The 27,985-nt window shown below is 36.6% G+C and overlaps 1 protein-coding gene across 1 annotated transcript in view; it reads left to right on the top strand.

Moving 5' to 3' along the window:
* LOC150104364 (suppressor of lurcher protein 1-like) overlaps positions 1-27,985 on the top strand; it is a 355,061-nt gene that overhangs the window by 27,604 nt on the left and 299,472 nt on the right. Inside the window, exon 2 of the mRNA XM_090396464.1 lies at positions 24,138-24,207. Coding sequence (XP_090252590.1) covers positions 24,138-24,207 — 70 coding nt within the window. The remainder of the gene's footprint in view (positions 1-24,137; positions 24,208-27,985) is intronic.

The raw sequence follows: 27,985 nt of genomic DNA on the forward strand, positions 1-27,985 counted from the left end.
AGATTCTTGTTGACTTACCGCACATAGTAAAAAACATCCCGCCTGCTATCGTTAAAGCAGACACGAGACTGTGTTACGTGGAGTAATCTATCAGCCAGCACTTGTCACAAGATGCATCGCATGATCAGGTAAGAACTTTCGACACCAGCACAAGAAGAACTGCAGTAAACCACCTTGTAGCTTATCAGAAGTGGAGATTGAAACACCAGAAGACATTGAAAAGAAATACAAAACAATTCATGCTGGTGACAAGAAACCTCGGATGTACAGGAAAGAGAAAGACGGGGGGGAATGCTTAAAGGTATTTCCCACCCCTGTGTGTGTGTGTGTGTGTGGAAGGAGGGCGATGGGAAAACAGAAAATGTACCATAGCAGAACTGGTGACTAAATATTGATTCTCTCCAATTTTCGTATGCGAAATAAATGAAGACATTTGTAATTCACAGTTCACAATTTTCAAAACAAAACAACACTCTTACAGCCGAACTGTGCACATTTTTCTTTGTATATCAAAAGATTCGTTAGAAAGAGAAAATGGGAGTGAGTTAAATGCTGAAGATCAACCCTACATACATGGATTTATTTCTTTTCATTTTGAGCAACAACCATTAAATAAAGTTTCCAAAGGAAATGCTGACAAGTTTCACAGTGGATTCAATCTTTCCTTTAGATAAAATCCTGGTAAAAATGCGCGTGCGTGAATTGGAATATTTTTATGCATTATATAAATGAGATTTTTTTTTTAGCAGCAGATCATTTTCAGGTGCAACTGCATCTTAATACTGGTTCTGTTCATTGAAAAGAATCTTCGAATATATATAGAAGACATTTCTACTTATTTAAATTACAGTCTCCTCTTACGTAGATATTTCTATACAGTAATAACTGCTTGTCTTGTTAGCAACAACAAATATCAATAGCAGAATAGCAGGAACCTTAGAGGGAATATCAAACATAATTCAAGAAGGAAAATACAGTGAAAATCGAGAAAATCCTGTAACCTCTCGGATGTACTATATTAATTAGCTTATCTCTCTACTGAGACTCCTGTTTTATATGGTTGAAGATTCTGTGATATTTTATTCATCGAATCTGTGCGCTGCTTATTTCAATCAATTCGGGAGGGAATAAATTAATTAAAGTTCTTTCAGTGAAAAGCACAGCGATAGTAGAAGTATTCGAATAGAACGATGTAACGGATGCCTCAGAAAAGGAGTAGCGATTCTTGTACCGAGCATATCGATGTAAATAGAGAACTGAAAAGAATATCGATGGAAGGGGTCAACGCTAATATGGAAAGAGGAGTGAGCCCCGGGTCCTATAATTTAGTTTCAAGTAGGAATACGGAGTAACAGAAAAGAGATCGTTACTGAAATGCGGCACAGGAATCAGTAGATGAGGGTGATGACGGATTTCTATCTGTGGAATCGGAATTTACATAATTTGAAACATTCCGATTACGCGATGAGCTTCAAATAATACTTATAATAAACCCGTGTGTGTATAAGAATTCCTATCGGTTTTCAGTGGAGTTATTTCATGTTGATTTTCTTTTCTTCACTTCATAATAAGGAGTCTTTCTAATGTCCCCGCATGAATTAGAGGGAGTCGCAATCCGTAACCAACCATTGGTTTCTCAATGGTTTCATGTGAAAAGAACTTCCTAAGTTAAATTATACAAGCGAACAATATCACACTTCTGAAAATGGAGAATGCATTATTCACGAGAATTTACAGTCAGATTCGTCAACTGTCCTGTTAAAATAACGCAGGTAAAGTTGGCAGATCCAAAACGCGTTATAAATTTAGACTTGAGTTTCCGCTGTTTCTTGTTCTTCTGGAATGTGGTGTTGACTCAGACTTCCGGAGAGTAAAAACAAGTGACAGAGAAATCGGCAAAAATAACAAGAAATGACAGCAGAAAAATTGAATGAAAGAGAGGAGGCACTTGAACGAGACTTCGCTAGGAAGGCAGGAAGCACTTTGCCTGCACCAGTTCACTAATAAAGGTTTCCAGATATGTTTTTAATGGTAGAAGTACTTCTAGAGAGCAGCTTATTGCACATCTTCCGTCCTTCAAAGGAATAATCAGCTGCTAGCGATACTTCTGAGTCAAAGCGTTTCTTTTTTCCTTTGATAGATCTCCTGTTCTTGTAATTTATCATCGGCAGATCCCAGTTTTGCTTTGAGCGCCCAAATTAAGTAAAGAGGAATATTTTTAGAGAATGAGCTTCTCTCATTTGTGCACAAATTGCATTTGTCAGAGGGTGGACTCCCCTCCTAGTATATCCATTGCATTATCGCACTGATATATTTAACAGCGTTAAACACACTTAGTGAACGTGAATTCGCCAAAGCTGGGGGGGAGGGGGGGAGATCAGTAAAGTAACTGCACTCCGTTCTCTAAAATAAATATTCAGTAACAGTTAAACATTACGATATTTATGAGCATAAAGAAAATTTTGCTGAATGATTTTGTAACGTCCGAGCGGCTATGCGCTTCGCAACCATATTCCTGGGGAAGGAGTATCCTGGGTTCGATTCCCGTCGCCGACGTGAGGAGCTTAAGGATCTTTCTCAGCCATAGCCAAGTTAGCCGGTCTAGGGCGTGGGCAGCTTAGCTGTGGTTCTTCCTCCCGCAACCAGGTAAACCGGCCCGTGAACGCACGCATCTACAGACATAGGACACACCTGGAGACATAGGGCTAGCCATATTATCCTCGGGACGGGTACAGCTTGAAAGGGCTTAGGATAGTTCCATAACAGGCCAATAGGCCTAATATAAAAGAAGACTTAGTAACTAAATAAAAATAATAATAATAAAAAAACATTCAATTCCCGTCCAAATATAAATGGCAGTATTAGAAGTGATCCATGCTTGAATGGAGTCATACTTAGTCATTAACAGTAATTCTCGTAATTAATTATTCTTCTCGGAAGAAAATACTTTTCACCCACCTTCATTAAAATCTGCATAGTGCAAAATGCATGTTGGATTGGTTTGCAGTGAACCTTTAATATAATTCGCTCATTTTTTCCCGTGTACAAATCTACACTTCCTTCCCTGGATTTTAAAAATTTGAACACAATCTGATTTTTCAGATCGTTACTCTATTTGCTGAAACTTGAATAATCCAACCGGTTTCAATCGGCAGTTTTATGACGAAATTTGACAACGAGACGAATTATGTGTTGCAAATGACAAGTGCAAGATAAGTCCAATAAGCAAGTTCAGCTTCCATTGCTGTAATAAGATATCTTACAATACACGGTTCTATTTTTGCAATATAAATGCACGAATACCGAGACAGATCTTTCTTTATCTTGAAGGAAACGTATAAGTACATCTATGTAGAGTATGATGAATGCCATGCTTTTTGCTCATCGGAATGCTTACTGGAATTTTTGTAGTCTTGAGTAGGCTCACAACAGTAATGCACAGAAGGCACACTTGGACAACAGAATGATCGAAATCTTACATAAGCTTACTCGAACTCTCACATAAAAGCAAGAAAACGACCATCTAGTGAAATCCATCGCGTAGCCAGTCGGCGTTGTTAAAATTCCGTGAAGTACAAACAAAGGCAGCGAACTAGTTAGAGAGAAGAAAGAGGCAACTCGAGGAACATGCTGTAATGATTCTTGTCCAAACATCAGCCCAGTTCCTTTGTACCCCGACACTGTTGTCCTCTCTCCCAAAAAGATGTTTTCCGAAGTTTCTTCCTTGTATTTCTCTCTATCTCCGGTGTTTCCACGTCCAATTATTTCTTCTTCTTTTCTTTGTCTCTTTCTTCCTTCTCTCAGCAGCGCTGCTGACATGATGGCAGAAAAGACGCGCGCGTTCTAAGTTACTATTGTTATCCTCCGACCAACGAGTGTGTGTAGTGAAAACACCGTCTTGTCCACTACAAGTGTCGATCACAAGGAGATAGAGCTTGTGTGCCTGCCCTGCTCGTCAGCCAGCTGCAGCTGCCACTCTCCCTTCCGCCCACCCTCCGACGCATTCCACGGACGCTCCTCTCTCTCTCTACTGTCATCGCTGATGGTCGCTCGCCCTGAATCCTTTACAGCGTTCGGGCCTTCTTGAACACCCCATAAAATGGATTTAAGGCGTCACTTTAACGTACCGGGTGAACAGGAGACTCGCCTTGCGCGAGATATATGTTACGTCGAGAGTCTTTTAACTGCTTCCAGTTAAAATACAATGCGTTTTTTGCCGCTCGTAGTGGGAACTTTCATCCTGGCAAGAGGCCACAAAAAATAAAATTTTCTGGGCGATTCCGAAATTTATTGTTCCTTCATCAGTTATCGGAGTTCTTTAATTTTACAAAACTTGTTGTGTTCGGCGCCTTCTTCAGTTGTCTCCTTGCAATAACTCCCTTATATGTCTTAGGAAGAGCATTAAGAATATATGTCAACGTGTACATTTCTTTCTTGCGTACTTTACGGAGGAGATTGTAGGCTTAATAGCATCGAATGAAACTGTAATAGGTTTTCTCAAGTTAGCTGACAGTACGCAATGTGACATTGTGCATGTGGTGTCCTGCTGTTTCGCAAATATGTGCATAAAACAAAGCTTGCCTGCTCTTTCCTTTAATGTTTCTTTATGACCTTGTTTCTGTATTGAAATAAAAAGTTATTTCTAGGAAATATGTTCGCAATTTGCAAGTATTTTCCAATAATGTTGTGTCAGTTTCACAAAATGTGTTTGTGTCAAGTATCTCCCAAACTGTGGGCGACTCGCACACAAAAGCTGGTTTCATGTCTTCTGGGAGCCCAACTTATAGGTTTGAATGAATTTGGCATCAGGATGTGACTTTCTAGCGTATCTCCTTTTCCACCTAAAATGCATTACATCGTTATTTAATAATTATAATGAGTTCTGCGGTGTTTGTTTAACTGTGAAGTTAATATTTTGGGACTTATTTATTGAATGCTGCATGCTGGGGCATGTTTGGACACGTTTCGACTCGCACTAGTTACACATTAATCGATTCCGTAGTCTGCTTGCAGATAGTATCTATAGTGAAACTGCGCATGTGTTCAACCTCGTTGTCATAAAAAGTATTTGTTACTGTTTACAACAAAATAAGAAAATAGAAATGTCATAAAAGTATAAGTAATGGTATATACACAAAGCATCACTGTGTTATAGTTTCTGCAGTCCCTCGTGTGTGGTCTGAAACATTCTCGGCCTAACAATGAAAAAAGGAATTTATAATTTCAAAATTATTTTTATTTTTCAACATAATTTCCCTTAAGACTAATGCATTTATTCCAGCGATGCTCCAGCGCCATTATCTCGGCCAAACCCGTCCCTGTAGTGGTTCTCAGTAAGATCTGCAAAATACCCCTTACAGCTGCAATCACCTCTTGATTCGAAGAAAAACGCTGACCAGCGAGGAAGAGTTTTAGTTTTGGTAAGAGATAGAAGTCAGAGGGGGAGCTAAATCTGGGGAAATGGATGTTCCAACAATTCATTCACAGTGCAGATCCCTTAATTTCCCCATTGCCAAAACACCTTTGTGCGCAGGTGCATTGTCTTGATGAAAGATGATTTTTTTCTTCTGCAAACCAGGTCTTTTCTCACGACTTTTTCGTGAAGTCTGGTTAAAAGATCGGAGTAATATTCCCCGATTATTGTTTTACCCTTTTCAAGATAATTAATAAACAAAATATCTTTAGCATCCCCAAACACCGATACCATGACCTTGTCTTCTTTGGCGCTGAACAACCGGCTTCTGTCCACTGTTTTGAATGCTGTTTGGATTCTGTTGTGTAATGATGAATCCAAGTCTCATCCATAGTAATAAATCGACGCACAAAATCAGTTTTATTCTTGTTAAAACGCTCCAAGCACTGTTCAGAGATTTTCATGCGAGTGCGGTTTTGATCTGCGCGGCATCCATCTTGCGCAAAGTTTCTTCATGCAAAATATATCCTGAAATGCGTATAGTCTCAGCAATTTCACGAACTTTGACTCTACGGTCATCCAATACCATATCGTGCACCGATCAATGATTTCTGGTGTTGTTACAATTTTTGGACGTCCTTCACGTTGATCATCTTCAAGGCTGGTACGGCCACGTTTAAACTCGGCAGCCCATTTCTTAATTGTCGAAAATGAGGGGGAAGAGTGTCCATAAACTTTTATGAACTTCGAATGAATTTCTTTTGGCATTAAACCTTCTTTTACAAAGAATTTTATAACCGCACGATACTCAATTTTATGCATTTCAAGGGATACACAAAACACTTTTGCTTCAGACAGCTGTATAAAGCAAACTACTTGAGAGAATGACTTGCAATTTCACATCGAAGCTTATGACAGATGTACCAACTTAGAAAAAATAAAATAAAATCTTGCCGACAGTGTTGCCATTTATGGTCGAGGTGGAGAGCTTATCAGACCACCCACGCACATATACATATTAAAAAAATAAAAAAAAAAGCCATTCTAACTCTGCCGGTGGTCTTATTCGTTTCGGGTAGTTCACACTGCGAATAAAGGTTAAAATCTTAACATTTGTCTGAAACAAATTTGGAGTAGCTCCGCTTCTCTCTAAGAAAATAAAGAAAAGAACCAGGTGTCTTGTAGAAGAAATCTAAACCAGAAATCTTCAGTGGTTATTATAAAATATATCAATTGAACAATTTTTTACTTCGATAAACTGGGCGGGAAACTTTTAATTTCTGTAGGTCCAATAATTGAGATTTAAAAACATATATATTTCTAGTAAAGAGCACAAATTAATTAGATCTACTTTTCACTCTCATAAAGATCCGGTTGAAAAATGGATAGAATATGAACCAAGTATGTTATTGTTCTATCGGAAATATTAGTACATAAATGCTATTAAAACTATATAATTTATACAATAAGAAGTTTTTTAGTTCTTATTGCAATAGTTCTCCACAAGATGGCAGCACGTGAAGTTATTACAAATAGACTCTACCATGTTAGAGAGAGAGATTATGGATTAATTAGAATAATAAATTATCCTGGTTATTGCGATAAAGTTAACATTTCAAGTAAAAAGCAGGGGAGGGGCCTTATTCGATTAAGGAGTATATAAACATTCTGGGGTTAATGAAGAGAAAAGCGCTTTATTGGGTGAGTATAAGCGAAAGAACTTAATGAAGAGCACGGATTCCAATCTGTTAAATTGCATCTTTTTTGCACGCATGCGTCATTCACAACTTATTCGTTTGATTGTTTAATTTTGGGAGTGAAAAATATCTCTCAGAGATTTCAGATTCTTCGCGTGTGGCCAAGAACACTGTTTAGTGTTGCGGTTGTTGCTCAGATTTTACTTTTTTATATTTTTCTGCTTCTTCCTCCTCCAATCTATCAGGATTACGGGATTAAAATAATCCTATTCGAATGGCTCGTTCAAGAAATTTTGTAAACATTAAGTTCCGATGTGTTCTTTTTAACTTGTATTATTTTTTTACATTCGCAACGTACTTACACGACTTCAGAATTAGTATGTGCAGTACAGCAGGACTCTTGGACTAGTCAACTCCCAGTTCCCGTTTCGTACTAAAGTACAACAGATTTCATTCTTTCGTTGGCGGAGTCCACGACAAAAAAAAAAAAAAATGCTAATTTTAAGTCAGTTTTTTTATTTTATTTTTTTAAACTTTCCGGGAACTTTGCCTTTTATTACTGTTCTGAGAAGACCTCCTTCCACCCTTTCAATGTGTCCAAAGTATTTCAACTTTCTTTTGTCAATATCCTTCAAGTTTTGTCGATCCTTTCCATCAGCCATCCGTTTGCCAGCTTTAATCTTCAACTGGGTCTGGGAAACTCATTTCCCATAGGTTTACTGAAAAGCTTGTAATACAACACAATAAAGTATACTCTGTAATATATAATTTTTGTATTCTTTAATATGGTATTTTGATTTAATTTTAACTTTAATTTTGTATTCTGTAATATTGATGGCCTGGTTGGCCGAGTGGTTAGCGTATCCGCCTTCCAGCCAAAAGGTTGCGGGTTCGAATCCCGCTCTGGGAATGGATGTTTGTGATTGTCTGTGAAAAAATGGGAAAATACTAGTGGTGGTGGACGATAGATGGCGTTGGTGTAGATGATGATGATTGCAATTGTGATTCAATGTAGTGGGTGAATTGAGTGGTAGAGAAGGTGCCCTCCCTCGATGAGTCATTGGACTCCCTGGAGGTGTCATATAATAATAATGGTGTTCATCATATAATGCGACAAATGAAGCTCGGAGCAAGTTCCGTGCATCATTTTCAGTCCGAATTTCTGAAGGCTAAAAAGTTAATTTCCAATTCGTGTGGCCTCCATGAGTCCCTAACTACCTGGAGGTCTCCTTAATAATTCTGTATTGCTGTAGTTAATGATTTCGTATTCTCAGAATCGCTTTTTTCTTTCAGAACGTCTTTGAAGGAATAAACATGTTGCTGCATCGCATGTAGTTTTAAATTAAATTGACAACAAATGAAGAGCGACTCAATTTACGAGCCTGCCTCTGTGAAGTGATCAGGACACACCAACCCACGGTGACTTTTAAGTGACGCAAAAAAATAATAATAATAATAAATCTTGCTGATTCGGTTATTAGAAATCTCTGGTACTAAACAAACGTCTTATTCTCAGTTGCATGCTGTGGTCTCAGCAACTTGGGTAGAAAGTCCGCACCTCAATTGCTTCTGTAGTTTAGAATTTCAATACAGTCATCGTAGAAAACTTTTGCCTGTCCTGAAAGGGGAGTCGACTGAATTTCGTATAATGATAGAGAGCTCAGCACTGCACCAAGACTGTTTTATGATATACACGGAGTGAACGGTATTTATACCCATCAAGCTTTCTCCGCGAGTGAAATAATATCATAGGCTCGTCACCTTTGTAAGGCAACACACACACACGTTGCTTACAGATCGAAATGATATTGGAGTTGTCAAAAATCTCCTCTTGAGGTTTCCGTGATCCCCGTAAGATTCAAATTCGCCTTTCACTCTAAACAAGTCTCTTACTTTAAAATAGTGGAGAACATTCTCAGAGAAAAATCCACTGGGATTCATATGAAGCGTATCCTTTTGTTGGTTTCGTACAGAAGGGCCTGCTCCTCCCAAAACTTGAATAACTGTGTCTGGTTTCTGCCTATGAATCGCATTTTCAGTGTTGAATCACACACCGCAGCGTATTACATCACAGGCCTGTGTTTTCGTCGAATGAAGAAAGAAATAGACTTTCATGCTGCCAAATCGGCAGAAGAAACGAACACACGTATCACTTACATCTTAATGATCTTAACGCATAAGTTGGCGAGTTGGCTTTTTTTTAATACATTTCCAGGGGTAGAACTCATATTGGGTAACCATCATAATCATGCACCATGGAGACAAAATTATTTCTTCGAACCGCGTGGCCAAATAGGAATCTATAACAGATTCGAGCGTAAAAATGAGGTGCTGCGTCCTTTAATTAGGAATATCGACGAAGTGTGTCTCGTCCAATGCCTTTTGGCCGCGTCATCTTTCGCTATCAGTTCTGGTGTCTTCCTTTTTGTTTTCTTAAACAAAATCAATCGTCATTCATTTGGGGTTCGTCTTTTGTCGTTAAGCAGAGGAAATGGCGGACCAGAATCAAAATGTTTTGATAGTGGAATACTTGGTAGCCATCGGGACACTGAAAACGCATCTTTGGACAGCGTCGCGGCTAACAAGCGCCCCCTCAATAATTGGCAAAGGCACCACCGTCAAGAATGCACGCTAATTACGTGTAGTGGAGACTGGTGGTGACAGTTAATTACTTTTGGCCACTCGCACCACCATTTAATAAGCCTAACACGTGGCGGAATTAAAAATGGATTTACAAGTCTACACGAGGAATAATTAAAATAATTAGTCATAATGCATTATGTATGGTTTATGGAATAAGGACAGAAATCGGATTAGTATTTTTGCATTGCTGGGGATAATACTGATCCGTGTATTTGTGGCGGGCCGAAAGACTGGCGCCTTTGTGGCTGGAAGGATGAGACCAAATGAGGGCGTTGGATGCATTGGGACTGAATACGGACACTAAGGACGTTGGTTACGTATGCTACGCACACACATACACTATATGTATCCAGCGTCCTTAGTTGTCTCACACTAAGATTGGCCTAAATTTCTAGGCGAACGAACAGAAGATGAAGCGAATGCGAGTGGAGAAATGTTCGGAAAGCAGATTTAAGAATTCATCTTGCAAAAGTCGCGTCACCAAATCAATGAAACCGAAGTGAAGACTTTGAATTTTTTTAATATATTTTGTGATCGACAAATGGGCCTTGGAATTTTGGGTTTCGATTAAGGAGTCTGTTTTCATTTTACTAATATTGCTGCAATTCGGAAGCTTAAAATGAACGTGCTAAGATGGAAACCATTCGGTCTTTTTAAGTCTGGAGACTGCTCTGAATATTTTTTCTGCCCTTCTAGAGGCGGCCACGTAATTCATACCAAGGAATTCTATTGAAAGCAAATAGGTTTTTTTTTTTTTTTTCGTGCTTTACACGAGAATCGTTAGATGATCTAAAGCAGCGTTTCTCAAATGGCGGGGCATGACCCGGCACCGGGTCACGAAAGTTAAATGCGGGGTCGCCTAAAAAAACTCTCGAAAACCTAGGTGTTTCGTTTTGGGGTTTTCATTTTGTCACGAGACTCTAAAATACAAGTAAATAGCGTTTAATCTGGACTACTGAATAAATAATTTAATAGAGAGAGACGAAAAACGCGCTCCGTCCGCTTCGCCATTTCACAGTCTCTCTTTGTTCGCGATAAAATTTCTAATGCCTTTTGTCACAACCTATAAGTGTGAAACAGGCTTTTCAACGCTGGTTTTTCTAAAAAATAAATCTAGAAACCGATTAGAAGTCGAACCGGATTTCAGAATAAAATTATCATCTTTTCCTCCAAACCTGAAGTTTCTAGTTAACAAACAACAGCATCACACTTCTCATTAATAAATCACTTGGCTTTAGTTTAATTGCTTTATATTTTTGTAAGAGTAAATGCTTCTTTATTATAATAATAATAAATGAAAACTCTATGAACATTCAAATCTGTTTTATTTTACCCATTGGCCATAAATATTTTAGTGGGTCACGAAGATGAAGTATTAAAATATATCTGGGCCAGGGGGAAAAAAAGTTTGAAAAATCTTTCACCAAAATAGGAAATATACACATACATAGACTTGCTGCATCAGCATTGCTTGATTGCCTGATAAACAGTAGAGTTGACTTTCAATTTATTGATATCGTTTGCGGAAAAATTTATGGTGTCTAATGAATTGTCAGATTTTCTGAGGAACAAAAAGTATTACTTCATAAATTCTCTTTAAAATAAAGCTTGCAATATAATTATTATTCTTTTCTCTTAATAAATGAACTACTACCATGGTCTGCAGTTCATTTATCATTTCATTTACAAAATGAAATAAGAGAATAGAATCAGGTAATAATAAAACCCATTAAAAGCAAACTTGAATATATTAGGAAATTCCTAATAATTCTGATATACCACCATTGTGAGGAAAGAATTCTTTGTGCACAGTAGAGTTTCGTTTAAACGATTAAAAAGACATTATACTTAATTTTGTCTTTTAGGTCCATATATCTTTAAATTATTTTTTTTGCCATATCATTAAACTCCCTTTTATATTCTTGATTAAACCTACAATTGGCAAGTTTCTCTTCAGTGGGCCTTTTTTGTTTTATTCACCGAGAAAAATTTCCCTTGAGAAAGAATGCATCCAGAATTTCTACAGCGATGCGTTGCCCAAAGAGTCACCGATGCTGTTTGTCCAGTGGAAGAGAACATCGACACGTACATCGTAAGAAGTTAAACCACTGTATTATTTGATTAATAATATTCTGTTTAATAATGTTCTATGCTCTTTCATGATAGCGCTGCTTTATTCTGAAATTCAAAAACGCACAGACAACGAATAAATGTTAATCCATAATATGATTAATAGACTGGATGTTTTAGACTGCAAAATCGATAATAATTGTCTGTTCGGAAGTTTATAACGGTGTTTACTTTCTCTTTACAGTCGTTAAACCTTCAATGCACGCCATAGTTCGTTGAGGTTTGTATAATATTAACTTTACAGAGAACCATTAAATGAAAGAATAAAAAAATAAGACATTTGAACATTCGCTTTAATAAAGTTTAAAATTAATACAACGATCATTCACATGGAACTCCATTGTCCTCATTTTATAGATATATGAAAACGCATTAGTGTTAGCTCGCTTGGTGTGTTACTTATTTGATTCCATCCACAACTCGAGAGCAAAACTCGTGAAGCAAATGTGTGACAGGCACGCGAACTACGTAATAATATTGCAAGCTTCCTAATGGCAGACGTAAAACAAATTATCTTTTCCTTCAGTGCGGTATTTTAAATTACGTGAATCTTATTATTAAAGGGTTTGCTGTTTATTAAGAAATCTTATTAAGTGCCTCTCAAAAAATCACGTGCGTCGTCATTTATACACTGTTACCACTGTTTTAATCCACTTAAATTCAGGTGCTTCGTGTGCGCGAAGCTTTCCAACAATAACTCCATTTTCTTGCAAATCGTTATCTGCACTTCCACAGGTGCTACGACTTAACTTAGTTTTGCCGACTGTAATTACTATTTTAAATCGCGTTCCTGACTTAATTAACATTCAGAGAACACGCGCGCAAAGCAGTGATGAATATTCGTCCACTCCATTTACATTTTTCATTAAATTATTTGCAGATATTCTAGCTTGGATGGCGCCGCTGAGAATCAATGGCAAACGTATAAGGTTGGTTTCCAAATTAATTTGCACGGAGATCTTAATTTAAGGAAGTTCTGCATTGTCAATAAATGCAGCACGAAACACATCCGTACACTGCTTCGTATGCTTCAAATTTTCATTTCTTTTCGACTTCTTTGTTTCCTTGAAACTCATTCTGGCTACGAAGGATCTTTGCCCACCCCCCTCAAAAAAAAGTGCAATGCAATCTTCGGATAACGAATAAAGTAGTTGTTGCTCCTGTAACAAGATTCTCATGAAAGCAAGCGCGGCAACACCACAAGGAAGAAGCGAGAAACAGAAGCGAATGGCTTCTTACATAAAGTTGTAAACTTCGTGTCTGAATTCAAGCTCGTATGCTTCTCGGAATAATTTAATATTCTCTTAATAATAAATAAATTCTAATGCAATCAACTATGTGTGCGTGTGCGCGCGCATGTAAGCCATATAAACGTCATCAAAAATGAAAAGTAATATGACATCTTGTCACATCAGCCATCTAAACATTTCGAAACAACAATGCACAAAGATTTATATATTCTTGGACCACATCCAATGGAATCCACGTTTGAAATAACTGATTTTAACTAAAAGTCGCCGGACATGTTTTTTTTTTATTAATTTTAAAACGTTGGTATTTTTATTCATTTTTTACATAATCCGGATACCCTGCTTTAGGGAACAAATGGGATACTCTTTCAAGTCACCCTTCAATAACCGGGGTTGTTAGTGTCACACCGAGTTTCATCTCCCACCTCAAGACAATCGCAAACACCCTTGCCCACAGAGGGATTTGAGCCCGCGACTTCCTGGTTGGAGAGTGAATACGTCAACCGGGCCCGCAAACCTCTATTATTATATTGTGTACAAAATTCTCAAAATACGAACGCATATAAAAGAATCGCTTTGTTTGTCCCACTGTATGCAAATTATTCCAGAGCTTTGATTGAACGCTAATTTGGTATTTCAATCCTTAGAAAGATTTGTGGAACATTTCCAATTTTCGAGTTGAGTTCTACTAAATGAGATTGCGATCGGTATTAAAATTTGTCCAACTGGTGACAACTTGCGCATTTGTAATAGCGGAATAAATTATCTAGATTACTTAAATCAAAAACAGGTCCGCGTTTCATAGAAGAGCTGTAATTTTTAATTGTTAGATTTTCATTACTCTATAGAGGACTGTGTATAACGTAATTTTTTGCTTATATCACGAGAGTTCTCGAGAAAGAACGAGAATTACAACAATCGCAAATTTCACTTGGAACAATTTCAGTCTGTATTCTTTGAAACCAATAAGAGCTCGCTTATAATTATAATTTGTTTTCCGTATGCTACATTTCAGTTAATTAAACAGCTCAATGGGGGAAAAAATTCGTTATAATTCCAGTTTTATTGCAAAATAATATAAAATGATATTTTGATTTTTTTTTTCTCCTTTAACTGTAAACGGGTTGTTTTTATTGGCAAAACTATTCAAATTTATAATAATCATTCGTCTATGGCTTCATGAAAATAAATGAAATATGCTATTTGGTTCATTTTTAAAATTTGTTCAGTCGTTTCATTTGGACTACTTAATGGTAAAATTAGACGAAACAGAATTAGAACTATAATGCGTTTGCCAACAAATGAGGAGATCAGTTGCTGTCTTAATAAACTGATATTATTAAAGAATGAGATGACAAAAGCATTTTTATTCAGTCAGCGCTGGTGTAGGAGGTCGACAAAGACCTGAGTACGACACCGGCAACAAAGAGGAGCTTGCAGGGATTGCGAAGGTTCAATTCAATACGTTTTTTGCTTGAATATTCAGCCAAAGATTTCTTCGGAGCCACAATACGAGTTGGGATTTTAGTTCAGTGGATTTGAGTGCGGATAGATTCAAAGATTCGCATCTGTATTGGGAGAAGTTTGTGAAGGAATTCAAGAGCGTGGAAAATGACATTCGTATAAGAGGAGAAGAATTGAAGGACTCCAGCAGGGGAGGAGGAACAATTCCAGTGGGCACTAAATTAAAGAAGTTTTGTTTAGTGTAAATGAGTTCTCCCGAAGAGATTCCAACCATACTTGAACATGCACTGAAGAATTATTTCGAATATTAATTGAATATTTTTCCGTGTTTATTATTTCCATACCCTAATCTCACGCTTACCTTCCGTGTTTCTTGTCATGCTAAACATGACATCTTAGCATTATTCAGAGCTTGATCAATACCGTCATACAGTTCTTTTTCCACTGATTCAAGGGTTAATATGCGTGTTCATTTCCTCACGTAAAAAGGATACTATCTTCATGTTTTCTAGTAGTATCTTTTGTTAAATGTGCTTTAGCTAAAATCATATACGGAATCTCTGACTGAGAATGAATTTTTAGCGACCTGCAACATTGCTCATTCATACTTTATACTTTACATTACGGTGAGATCTAAAATATTTATTAAAATACTTGTTATTACAGCAAGGAAATATCAATGAACTATTTTATCAAACAGTATCAAACTTTGCTCCCAATGTAACGAAGAGGAATAAATAAACATAGATGGCGATGCTAATTATAAAATGATACAAAACGAAATTGCAAAGCACATTTCTCGTAGATGCTCCAAACCAATTAATAGCCGACTTCTTTTGCCAAAACTTTTTCTATGCGATGGAAATATTTTATTCCTTTTGTCCCCACAAAGATGCTAACTTCATCGAAATTTTAAAACAATTCATTTTACAGAGCCAGCTTATTAAATGCATCAACGCTATAAATAGATCGACTGCACTCACTGTATGCAATTTTATCCTCCCGCTTAGAATAAATCCTGAGAAAACTTTTAGAATAAATCGTAACGCTTTAATGCATGGTCCCGCTGTGAACATATCATTGCCACCCCTCCCCCATAGGATTACTTCCCGAAGGTCTTAAAGATGAAGAACCTTTTCGATGAGAATGCTGAGGGTTTCCCCATTGGAAATCCTTGAAATGACCTTGTCTTCAAATGACGATAACATGTTGACTATTTCCATTTACATGAGAATAGTCACAGCAACAACTGTTGTCAACGTGTCTCCATCGTCTGAGACTTGATGCGATGCTTCCTTTGGTGCAGAATGCAATGAAGTAAAATTATACCTTAGCATTTGGAGCCTCCCTCTCCAATGAAGAAGTGACACCTTTACGGTTTCGCCCTGTTTCGGAAATTAGTTGTTCTCAATATGTCAAACTGGCCTATGTTTATGTTTTTAAAAACTTGGGTGATATTGGCAGCATTATTAACGACAACCAGTTACAGTTCTTGACGAAAGAGGCGATTGCTTGTACTTAAGAACTGTAATTGAAACTTTTTCTGACTAACAGTTAGATGTGGTTAGTAGGTCTTCCGGTACGTAGGTGGAGTTAAATCTGTGAGATCATTCGATGTCTATTTTAGAATTGTAAATTATGTGGAATTGTGTTTTGCCCTTTGCCATTTCTGCTCAATCAGAAAGGGTGGGGACGGAATACAAAGAGCAGAACCTACATTTCAAAGTGTATAACAAATCGGAAAAAACCAACATGGAATTTTCTCGGTTGTTAAAAGCTGTTTGCATACAGAAAACAAGAGTTAAAAATTTTTAGTTTAAACTTTTCGTCGACTTGCTCGTACATACTCACACGAGGCATCTTCTAAATGCTTGGCTCACTCGCCAAATGTCAAAATTAATTCCAGTTATTAACATGAAATAGATGGTAAAAGAGATCATACTTTATAATCATTCATTTTCTCAATGGTGGTGGGGGGGGAGTCACGCATGCTCAAGCTTATTCCTCATCGTCTTATAGTTTCAACAGTGCTTTTATAACTCACTAGCATAACACGAATGGCTTATTAAATATCTTTTAGATATCGTGGCTCAAATATTAGAATTAAATAACGAACAGGCGACCGCCTATTAAATCCGAATTTAATACTCAATATATGAACACTGCAGCGCATGTTTTTGATGGGGAACAGCTCGGGAGAAGAGCACAGCTTGAAGTAAATATCGCTCACTCTTCGACGCACACTTTAATGTGAATTCAAGTACCGAAAGTGAATGCGAATCCCGATCAGATTATCTTTACCCGCTTTGGGAGATTGCAAAATCAATGCTTGGCGATTACGCTGAAAGGGAGGTCACGGAGGTCCTGCAGGCAGACAAAACTATTCGTCAAAACATCGACGATATGTCATCAAACATCGAAGGAAACGCCGTTGACAGTCTCTGTGAAAACCGGAGGATTTTTTTTTGCTTTAGTGAAAGTAGTTCGGATTCAGTAGTAAAAATGTCGTGTTCAACTTCTTTCTATTCATCAACAGCCATCAACTCGAACAAGTTTGTTCGGTTATCAAACGAACATATGTTATCTCTCACAAGTCTATCTTTCCACCTCAAAAAAATTCCGTCCTCGAAGAATAAGTCCAAGTTGATGTCCTTACGTTTTTCTTTTGCCATAGTCGTGAAAGTGCTTCCTATTTTGTAACAGTTTGTAATTAGTGTAATCCGATTATTTAAAAAAAATTAAATGTGATAAAAGTATTAATGTAATTAATAACTAATCACAATTTTAGCCGGTTATGAAAAGTTACAAGAACAGGAATAAATTGAATCTCGCATCAAAGGCGAAAGATGTAGATTATGCAAATGACATATCATCAAAACACACACTGACGTGCAAGCAAATTCAGAAACATTCTATAAAACAAGTTAAAGAGTTGAGTTTAAATATGAATGAAACCAAATTTCTTAAATTGAAACAACAAATGCCAGAAAAATTAAACTGACCAAAATGATGAAGTAGTTAAGATTTTTACAAATGTTTCAATACTCAAGGCGGAAGTGACAGCGATATAATCAAAGATTGACAAAAGCAAACACTGCTTTCAGTATATTAAATAACATAATCATCCAAATATCATTATAAAACCAAAATAAAGATCTCTAATGGCAATGTTAAGGACATATTATCATGATATGGATCACACATGGAAATGGACAAAGAAAGAAGGAGCTAAACTAAAAGTTCTTCAAGCCGAATGTTTACGCAAACATTAAAAATATTTTGATCCAAAAGTATAAGAAGTGCAAAATAAATAAACGATCAGAGCAAAAAAGTGAAATAAAAATGTAGATGGAAATGGTTCAGACATGTGCTGCGAAGAATGGAAAGTGGAAAGATGCAAGAGCAAATCTGACATGAGTCTCAGAAGGAAAAGTTGACGGCCTGGGCTATATTGGAATAGTAGGAGAGCTCGTTGCAAAAGACAACGTTGACTGGTGAAGACTGATCACGGCCTCATCTAGCACGGAAAATGCGAAAAAACTAGGTTGGAATATGAGATCGGAGGTTTAGTGAAAAACAATAACTTCCCCTGTAAAGTATTTTGATGTTACAATAACTGCGTCGGTTCTTCCTAAAAGTTCAATGAATTTGTGTAATTTTGATTATTCGGTAATTCAATGCTACAAAGTCATTTAAGAAACATCTCGAAAAGAATTTTTTTCTTAAAAAAAAGAGGACAAATATCGTTGAATTAAGAAAGGTTGCTAATTTAAACTAGTTTTATGGTATCCACGAATAAATGTCAGGAAGATATTGCAAGTAACTGAACTAATAATTCATCCACTCTACCCCATATTTAAGTCTGAAGATATCGACGAATTGTCCGAAGCCTCACTTTGTTGTTTCCAGTCAAAAACGTGTGAGTGTGTAAACGGAGATTCCGTTGTTCAGTAGGATTCGTTGGAGCTCTTTGGTTGGGAAGACGTGGGTCCAATTGCCGTCTGCAACGAGCAGAACCTTTATCAGGGCTTTTCAATTAGGCGTGTGTTAGTTGGTCTCATCTGAATAAACAGTTTTTTTTCCTCTCAGAAACTCGGGGTTTTGTACCTTAAAACAGACAAACTGGGCCTGTGAACAACCCTCCCGTAGCTACAGAGACATACGAAGAAGGCGACGGGAAACCACCTTGATCTGTAATAAAACCCTACTAAAGTGGCATTGCTACCCCACCACCCATAAGGTCATTTCCAGCCAACAGTGTGTGTGTGTGTGTTGAGGGAAACGCACAAAAACCCCGTGCTCAGCGTCTGCTGTAAGAAACGTTTCCATAATTATTATTATTATTATTATTCATTATTGGTAATTACTTCCATCGCACATGGCGCAAAGGACTGCAGGGGCAAACAGGCCAAGCTCCTTCCTCACAGGACAAGTGACTCGTGGTTGACCCTGAATTTCCTATCAGGGTGATGACCTCTCTTCGCTACTCCAGCTGACTATTGACTTTTAAAAGATCGTCGCCCTCTTCACTGATTGACTACAATGATCGAAAATTCCCCCGACATTGGACACACAGCAAGGAAACTCGCCAACGCTCACTTTGTAGCCGGTTTAATGAGAGGGAGACAGACATAACATTTTGCATTCGGCACGCGTCGTGGTCGCTTTGTTATTCTTTCGCCTTGCGATCCATGCCAATATTTTACAATCACGGTACGACCCGACACACGCTCTCACAGCTGCCGTAGATTAGGCAGATGTTACCAACTGCTTGCCAAGCGCACGGCACTTTTCAGAATATTCCTGTTGACAAATCGCCAGCGCGTGCCATTTTGTTTACTGAGAGGGGGAGAATCACTAATAAAAGCACCGCACATTACAAACGCTTCTAATCTTCCTTGCTGCACATTGTGAGGAGTCTGTCTGCAACCGAAGAACAGTGGACGCACGAGGCATTTATACATGCTTACTCTGAGTCAGTACGTCAGCTGCATCTGCTCCAGATCAATCCCTAATTACCAGAAGATGCTTTCTGGTTTGCACCTTTCGTTTTAAAATGCCATGTTTTATTGCTACACACCGTTTAAAATACAGCAATCCCGCGATTAATGCGTTCTTTAAAACAGGCGCATTAATCGAAAACGCACTAATCGAATAAAATAACCTGTGGGAAAAAGTATAATTCGTTCCTCAAGTTTCTATTTTGACCCTTATTTTATTTATTGTTTTTTATAAAAGAATCGGGGTATGTCTCAGGGCTTAGTTAAAGGAAAACCATGAAGCTGAAAAACAATAAAACATATTCAGAATATAAATTTATTATTCTACTTCTTAACAAAGAATTTAGCTAACGTAGTTTAACGGGTATTCTGTTTCTTTTTTTTTTTCATACAACCGACGGTATGGCCCTATTGCCTCTTCTACTCTTCTGCAAATTTTACTGTTTCTCTCATCAGGGTCAGCCTCTATTGCTGCTTAAAAACTTCGACTGTACGAAAAATATTTTCTAATCTCATTAAATCTCATTCTCAAATATAAAATCACAAATAAATCTAATTCTTCTCAGAATGAGATTTAATTAACTTAGATTCATTTGAAAAGCCTCTAAAATCATTTGCACAATGTGGAAGAATGTGCTTCCAAACGACTCGCATATTGCTAGCAGTCATTTGGTTCGACTTTGCGACTTTATAAGCAGGCTGAGATTTCTCTGATTTGGCTAGAAAACTCTTGGAAGGCATTCGCTTCCAAAAAAAGGCGGTTTCATCGACATTAAATATTTGCTGATCACAATAGTCCCCTTCTTACACAATTTTCTTCAAAATCTCTGGATATCTCCTCATCTGCACTTGCAGCTTCGCTTGTGATTAGAACATTATGTAGGCTATTTCTCATTTTGAAACGCTCAAATCACCCAGCACTAACGTAGAATTCTTCTTCTTTTTCATCATTGATAACCCTTTCTTTCAAGGTTGCAAAGAGACTTAATGATTTTGATTTAATAAGGTCAGTGTTTAGGGGGATCCGTTTTTGGTTACAATCTTCGATCCATGTAAAAAGAAGTCTCTCTAATTCAATCATTATAATTCTTTGATTTCGAGTGCAGGTATGATGAACTTGAAGCAGCCTTACCTTTCTCTTTGTATTCAGCAGTTGATTCACCCATTTTTGTGTTCTTGTCTTATCATTGCTCTGGACTCGCCTCGTTCATTTTTCTTTATTATTTCAAGTTCTTCTTCCAATGAGATTACTTTTCGAATCATTTTCACACTTCTCATTTTTGCTCACTAATTATTTTTTATTTATGATTAAAGGTTGGGAAAATAATTTAAAATAAAAACGTAAGGAAAACAGTTGCACGAGATACGATCAACAAAATGATATATAACGCAGACGACATAAATGTTGGCGGTAAATTTGAACATATTGTACATGTAAATAGTGTAGTATGCCATTAAAAAATAACTTTGTAAAATGTTTCAAATTCGTAACTTAATTATTTCATCCTGGTGAGTGATTTTTTTAAATAGTTAGCCATCAAAATGTATAGATCGAAAAATTTTAAAATGTGTAAGATTTGTTTTTTAAGATAGGCGCACTAACCGAATTTGGGTATCGAAAAAAATGACGCACTAATCGAGGGATTGCTGTAATCAAATTCACGTCCGATAAATATAGACACGCAAGCTAACTCCTTAAAACGTTTTTGTAAAGTACATTTGTTTATTTAAAAACAAGAAAGCAAGAAAGCTACATATACTTGGATATTTTCCTGTTATTATGAGGCCAATGCTTAGAATCATTTTACCTAAGAATGGGCTTTACAATGCTATTTAATTTTGCATCATTTTCGATAATTGCAGCTCTGTCCAATTCGGCCGATAATGTCCTTGAACCATGAATTACCTTAACATATTTTTAATCATAATAATAATAAAAAATTACATAGCGAGTTGGTGAACTAACGAAACATTTTGAAAAGGAAAATACTGCAATAGTAATCTTCATTAGGTAGAAATTCACAAACGTTATCAGTGATGCCACTCACTTCAACTGAGTAAACTTCAAGAGACGTCGCTCCATACTTTAAGCAAATTAATTGCTGAGTTAAACATAAACTTCACTGAATACACAGCGGTTAGCCTCAGGCTTTTATTACGAAAGCACTCTGCCATCGTAAACGAAGTTAATTTAGTATAATGCAATGGTATAAGTGATATTTGACAACAAACCGGTTGCTTCCAGAGCACCACCATGCTATAATCATTTGGCTATCCTTATAATTGTCTGAACTCGCATGAAATTTACTTATCTCATAATGGTGTTCCCTAGAGAAGTGGGAATGGATGAATCGCAAGAAGATAAGCATAAATCTTTATTAATAGTAAGGCAAAAACGGTTAGATTTAGGGATTTTTCTATTGGTATTTTAAGACTTAAATATAGACTATCGAGATGGAGAGCAGATCACAGTTTAGTTCTCTGTAGGGAAGCTGTTTGTCTCTCTGATAACTGAAAAGGGAGGCGGAAAAAAGTAAGGAAGAGAACAAAAACAACACAATTCAGCAGAAGATAGGAAAGCAAGTTATCCAGCAAAGATCCCTCAGTTGATGTAATGCCAGTTAATGATCACGAACAACTGAATCATTCTTCCTTAGGGTGTATGACTAATCATTCGAGGTGCACCGGCCAGCACGAGGCAACATCACACGGCCCAGTGTCTCCCCCGGGGCAGGTGAAATGGTATTAATGTTTACTTTAGCAGCCACGGACGTCATAAATATCGAAAATTGACAGGAGCAGGTGATGATTCATTTCTTAACACGTGTGGTGGAAAGTTTTTATTCCAAACGTAATGGTTGTGTCCCCTTAAGGGAATAAACATGTTTTTAATATACCCTCGATGTCAGGAAGTAAACATGAGAGGTTGGTTTGTCTCTACGTGGAAAGTTTCACGCTCCTCGGAGATCACACGGCAAAATATTGGCAGAGAGAAGTGAATCAGTGCTGTCTCAAAAACTGAGGAGTTGCAATAAATGTTAGACTTTTATAAGTTATTCCTCCACGTGCTCTTCCATCACTACTGGAAAAAACACTATTTAAAAATTGATCAAGAATGTGCACCGAGTCGGTCGCTTTCCCGTAGAAACGCCTACTCAAGTTAGAAGTGGAAAATCAAGTTCCGAATGAAAATAGAAGCTGTCGTATCGGAAAAAAACAAACGACATTTGCAACGAAGTCTCTGAGAATAGCACTACAAGGGACTTCTATAAGCAGACTGAATCTGCTGTATCCAGAAACCGAATTTATTTATAATTGGTGAATAAGAAAAAAAATTAAATCAAAATACTAGTTTTGATTTTGATATTGGGCTAAACACACGAATTAATTGAAAGACGAATGTAAGATAAAACTGTGTACAATTCTCTCTCTCCCCCCTTTAAAAAATCTGTCATACTGTATGAGCAAATTTTTTCAGCTATGTTAATGTCATGCGCAGGATTTTTCTTTCAGTGCATCATAATTTACAATCATTTAACTTAAAAATGTACACCTGTCACTCAGAAAAACAGACATTGTCTGTTAGTAAGAGGTATAACGGCGAAACTGCATGCACATTTAGCAATTTGTTTCTACAAAGTAATTAATTTAATGTTAGATTTCTGGAGACAAACAGCAATATCGGAAAAACAAGCAGATTCACTTCGTAAATGAACTTCGTCTGAAACTTCTTTCTTCACAGAATTATTTTCTGTGAAGAAAGAAGTCTTTCTTCACAGAAAATAATCTTGGAACACTGCGACTAGTTGGATGATAAAATTTATTTTCAGATGGTTTACTCGTAATATAACTTGACTGATGGTGAGTTGAAATGCTGTCGAATGTACGGAAGACGAGATAGCTCATAAACAAGAAGAGATAAGCTCTCCTTCTTCCTAAAGCGGATGCTCCAACTTTTCTGAGTAATGGAAAATTGGTTTTCCAACCACTTTAAGTACATGACATTAGTTAGGAAATAGTGAAAATTTTAAGAATCTCAATGCTTATCCTATTTATAACGACAAGTAGAGTGACTTTGTCTATACCAACAATTCATTCCGACACATCACACAGCTCGAGGAGTTTACTGCAGAAGGAAAGTCTGTCTGCATGTTTCGATCAGTTCTTGCGTATTTAGTAACATTGCGGTAAAAGAACTTTTAAGTCTGTGAATGAGATCGAAAATGCGGATGTAAATAAAAATCTGTACATGCGTTCTAATTTTGTACTAAACAATTAAGAAGTAAAGATGTGTGGGAAAGAGACATCAACTTCACTTAAGAGGAAACTCCAAAATGTTACCATAAAAATATTTTGCAAACATCAGATTTCAGACGTGAATCACAGTTATCTGAAATTGAAGAATTTGAAAAACACACAAATTCAGTATCTTAAGATTTCGACTGCATAGCTATAAGAATGTCTTTTATTTACTTTCAATATAACCTCAAGATTTAATACTTAGAATATGTTATATTTTATAATTATTTTACCGTCTCAGATGGCTGTAGTGTCGTTGGTGATGGCCCTCCAGTTCTCGCTCTTCATAGCAGCGACAGCCGTAAATGCAGGTAAGTATATTCTTTTATTCAGGACAAATTTTAAAATGTTTGAATGTATGGAGTTTGCTCTTTCTTATTTGAGTATATATATATTTGCTTAAGTCGCTTACTCAAGGTTAACGAGAGAGTTCTCACTTCTTTAAGAGTGATGCAAGAACTTTTCGCCTCTACTGATGTTTAAATATCATCGTTCATTCAGTACCAAAGTAATAAACTACTTATTTAGAAAATGCCTTTTACAGTTGTGAGTAAACTTGCATTTTCAGTCATTAGTGAGGATAATTCAATATGTGCACCCAGTCGATTTTCGAATACATTATCCTTACGTAATATTATCTCCCTGCTTTGATAGTCTTAGGATGCTCACCAGGTTAACGCAGTAGGAAATTGATAAAAATATGAAGCCACTGTTATTTTGATTAGTTACTTTAATTATCAAATTAATAGATATTTAACTATAATGCAAATTAGATCATCATTCCTCAGCTTTTGCAAATTTGTATCCGATTACATGCGCAAAGTGCATGTTACATCCAACATTATTTTAAATTATTTTAAAATAATGATGTTATTTTAAACCTGATTGTTTGAAAAATGATCAAAGTTTAATGAGTTGACCTGAGAACTTGCGAGAATACAATCCTCGGCATCGGAGTTCCCTTAGCTTGCCCTACTGAGCGTTGCCCAAGCGTCCAAATATTCGCCTTTTTAATGTTAGATCCACTTCTGACTATGTAATTTTACATCGCCTAACATGAAGCCGTATGGTCCTTAAGGAGGACCATACGGCTCCCTAAAGGAGGGGTCGGCAACCTATTTGAAGTGAAGAGCCATTTATAAAATTATATCTGTTAAAAAAAAATTTAGGGAGCCGCACGCAGTGATGAGCAACCAATGGTCCGCGAGCTGCATGCGGCCCTCTCAGGTTTTTTGTGCGGTCCACGGTGTTCGTTTTGTACGGCAGAATTAGTATATTTTAATTAAAAATCTTTTTTATGAATGTGGGTTTTTAAATGTGGATTTATTTGTGCAGGTTAAAAAATTAAAAGATACCTAAATAATGGAAAATAAATGAATACTTTCTTATGAAAGAAAAAGAAAATATTCTTTATGCGAATCGAACCCGAGTATTTGATTTAATATTTAATTGCTCATCACTGCCTTTAAATTTAGAAACTACATTGAAAAATATTATAATTAAATTATTTATTCACTTTTTTTTTACATTAACACGTTAACATATTGTAAAACACAGGGGTGGCATGTCACCGGAAATTATATGATATTTTTAAATATTAAAATTATTTTAAATTATTTTTTTTTTAAATTGTAAATATCTTCTTAGAGCGACTTTTGCTGTTGAACTTCTTGAGATAGTTTCTCAATATGCGGCGAATACGCCGTAATTTTCATTTTCAAACATGACGAAAGACTCACGTTGTTTAGTAGGTTTCTCAACTTACTTTTAATAAAATTCATATTAGAAAATATTTGCCCACAGAAATACGTCGATCCGAAAATCGATAGAAGTCTAAATGAGTATGTTTTTAACTGAATGTAAGTGTCCGGTAAACAATTCCACGCGTCAAATACAATCTGATCTTGCTTTTTAAGATCTTCTATTTCAGACCATTTTTTTTGTATACTGCAAAGGTAGATTTTTGCCTTTCCAACTCCTCCAGGTCAGCTTTAAGATTTCTGAATTTTGAATTCCGCAAATCCTGGGTTTTCAGGTCCTCTAACCGAAGTTGAAATGCAGCCTCATCAATTCCACCAGAAGGCGAAAAATTTAATTCGGAAGGTAGGATTAATTTCAAGTGGTCGCAATAAAAATGACATAGTTGCTTTGTTCTTTTTAAATTCCTCAAATCTCCCATTAAATGCGGATCGCATATTTACCACAATTTCTTTGAAAAAGGTTAATTTATGGAATTATTATCAGCTTGTTATTGTTGATATTTCTTTAACGTAGGAAAATGTAATAATGTGCCTTTCTCTAAGTCTCAAACATAACCTGTCGCAAACAAATATAATTTTTGTTCAAACGAAATCACTTCTAAAAGCAAAACTGCTGTATTTCCCTTTCCCTGTAGTTTCTCATTTGGTGCGTTTAAATGGGAAGTCATATCCACCATGAAGTAGAATTTTTGTAAAATGTAAATAGAATGTAAAGAAGGATTATCGCGTATGATTTCAAAGAGTTCAAATATGAAAGTATTAATTTTTTCACCATCGCAACTTCAATTGTAAAATATCCTTGACTTAATGTAAAATGTCCTTGATTAAATGTAAAATGTCCTTAATTTATTGCAAATGCTAAATTTAGGGTTTTTAGTTTCTAATTTAATAAATAACATTCATTTTGCATTATTCAAAAATAGATTGTTTAATAACGAAAAGAGCCGCAGGTTGCCGACCCCTGGTCTAAAGGAAGAGAAGTACAGGGTGGCCATAAAATAACTTTCCCTCTTTGTCCACCCTGAACTTCTCTTCCTTTAGACCAGGGGTCGGCAACCTGCGGCTCTTTTCGTTATTAAACAATCTATTTTTGAATAATGCAAAATGAATGTTATTTATTAAATTAGAAACTAAAAACCCTAAATTTAGCATTTGCAATAAATGCAATAAAACCAATAAACGGAATGAGACCAAATTTTATATTGAGACTTTTGAAGGCATGGGGAGATGATTTCCGCGAAAAAAAAAAAAATAAATAAAAGAAGATTTAGTACCAAAAGTCGCCGATAGGGGAAATTTTGGCGCTGACGAAGTCGAAAAAAGCGGATAATTACATTAAAGGCGGATAAAAATAGAATAATAACATTTCGACGGTGTAAGCGACAGCCGCGACACTCATTCCAGCTGAATATGTGGCACGTTACAATGGTAATAAGAATAATAATAATTAAACAAAAACAACAACTTGAAAGAGACACAGAAATTAATGTAGTGATTGAACTCACAGGAAATAATGTTTTATTCATCATAATCAGGGTCCTTTGGACCACATACACGATTTTCAATGTGCTGACCTTTCTTGCACTGCTTTCCGTCCTCTGCCAGGTCTAACTCCTAGTGATCCAGTTTCTTCAAACTTCTTAATCATAGCTCTCAGTGCTACAGCTGACATAGGAACTGTACGCAGGTTATGAAGCCTTCTAAATTCCTGAAGGGCCGCTACGGCATTGCACTGTTTAAGGTAAAACAACTTAACAAGAAAAGCGTGCTGAGGTAAGGGAGGACGCATATTGAGCACAATTCGTCAGTTATTCGAATAATTGCCTGAACGTTCCCAATCCCTTTTTTAAGTGGAATTGGTGGCGCTGCTGTCACGTACGCACAGTAAAATTTGTATAATCCTTTTTACCTACGTTTACTGCAAATATTTGATGCTTTCGGCTCCGCCAGCGCCAAAATTTCTCCTATCGGCTACTTTTGCTACTAAATCTTTTTTCCGCAGAAATCATCTCCCTATGTCTTCGAAAGTCTCAATATAAAATGTGGTCTCATTCCCTGTATTAGTTTTAGCTACAGATACCTCCAAAGAGGGAAAGTTAATTTATGGCCACCCTGTAGATAATTCAAAAGTATTTCATTTACAAGCTAATTCACCTCCATAAAGATCCAGCATATGCGTAAGATTCGCACTTCTTTAATTTTTACTTGCTTTACAGCATGTTAATATTGCATTCCATTTGTTTAAAACAAAGTTTGTGAATTCATGACGTTACATTTGCCTCAAAGAACCAAAGAAAAGTTAATTTGTTGAATTAGGGTCAGTCAGTTG

Source organism: Typopeltis vanoorti, chromosome 8 (assembly GCF_054136105.1).
Source record: "Typopeltis vanoorti isolate ZY-2024b chromosome 8, IOZ_Tvanoo_1.0, whole genome shotgun sequence".
NCBI classification, from domain to species: domain Eukaryota; kingdom Metazoa; phylum Arthropoda; class Arachnida; order Uropygi; family Thelyphonidae; genus Typopeltis; species Typopeltis vanoorti.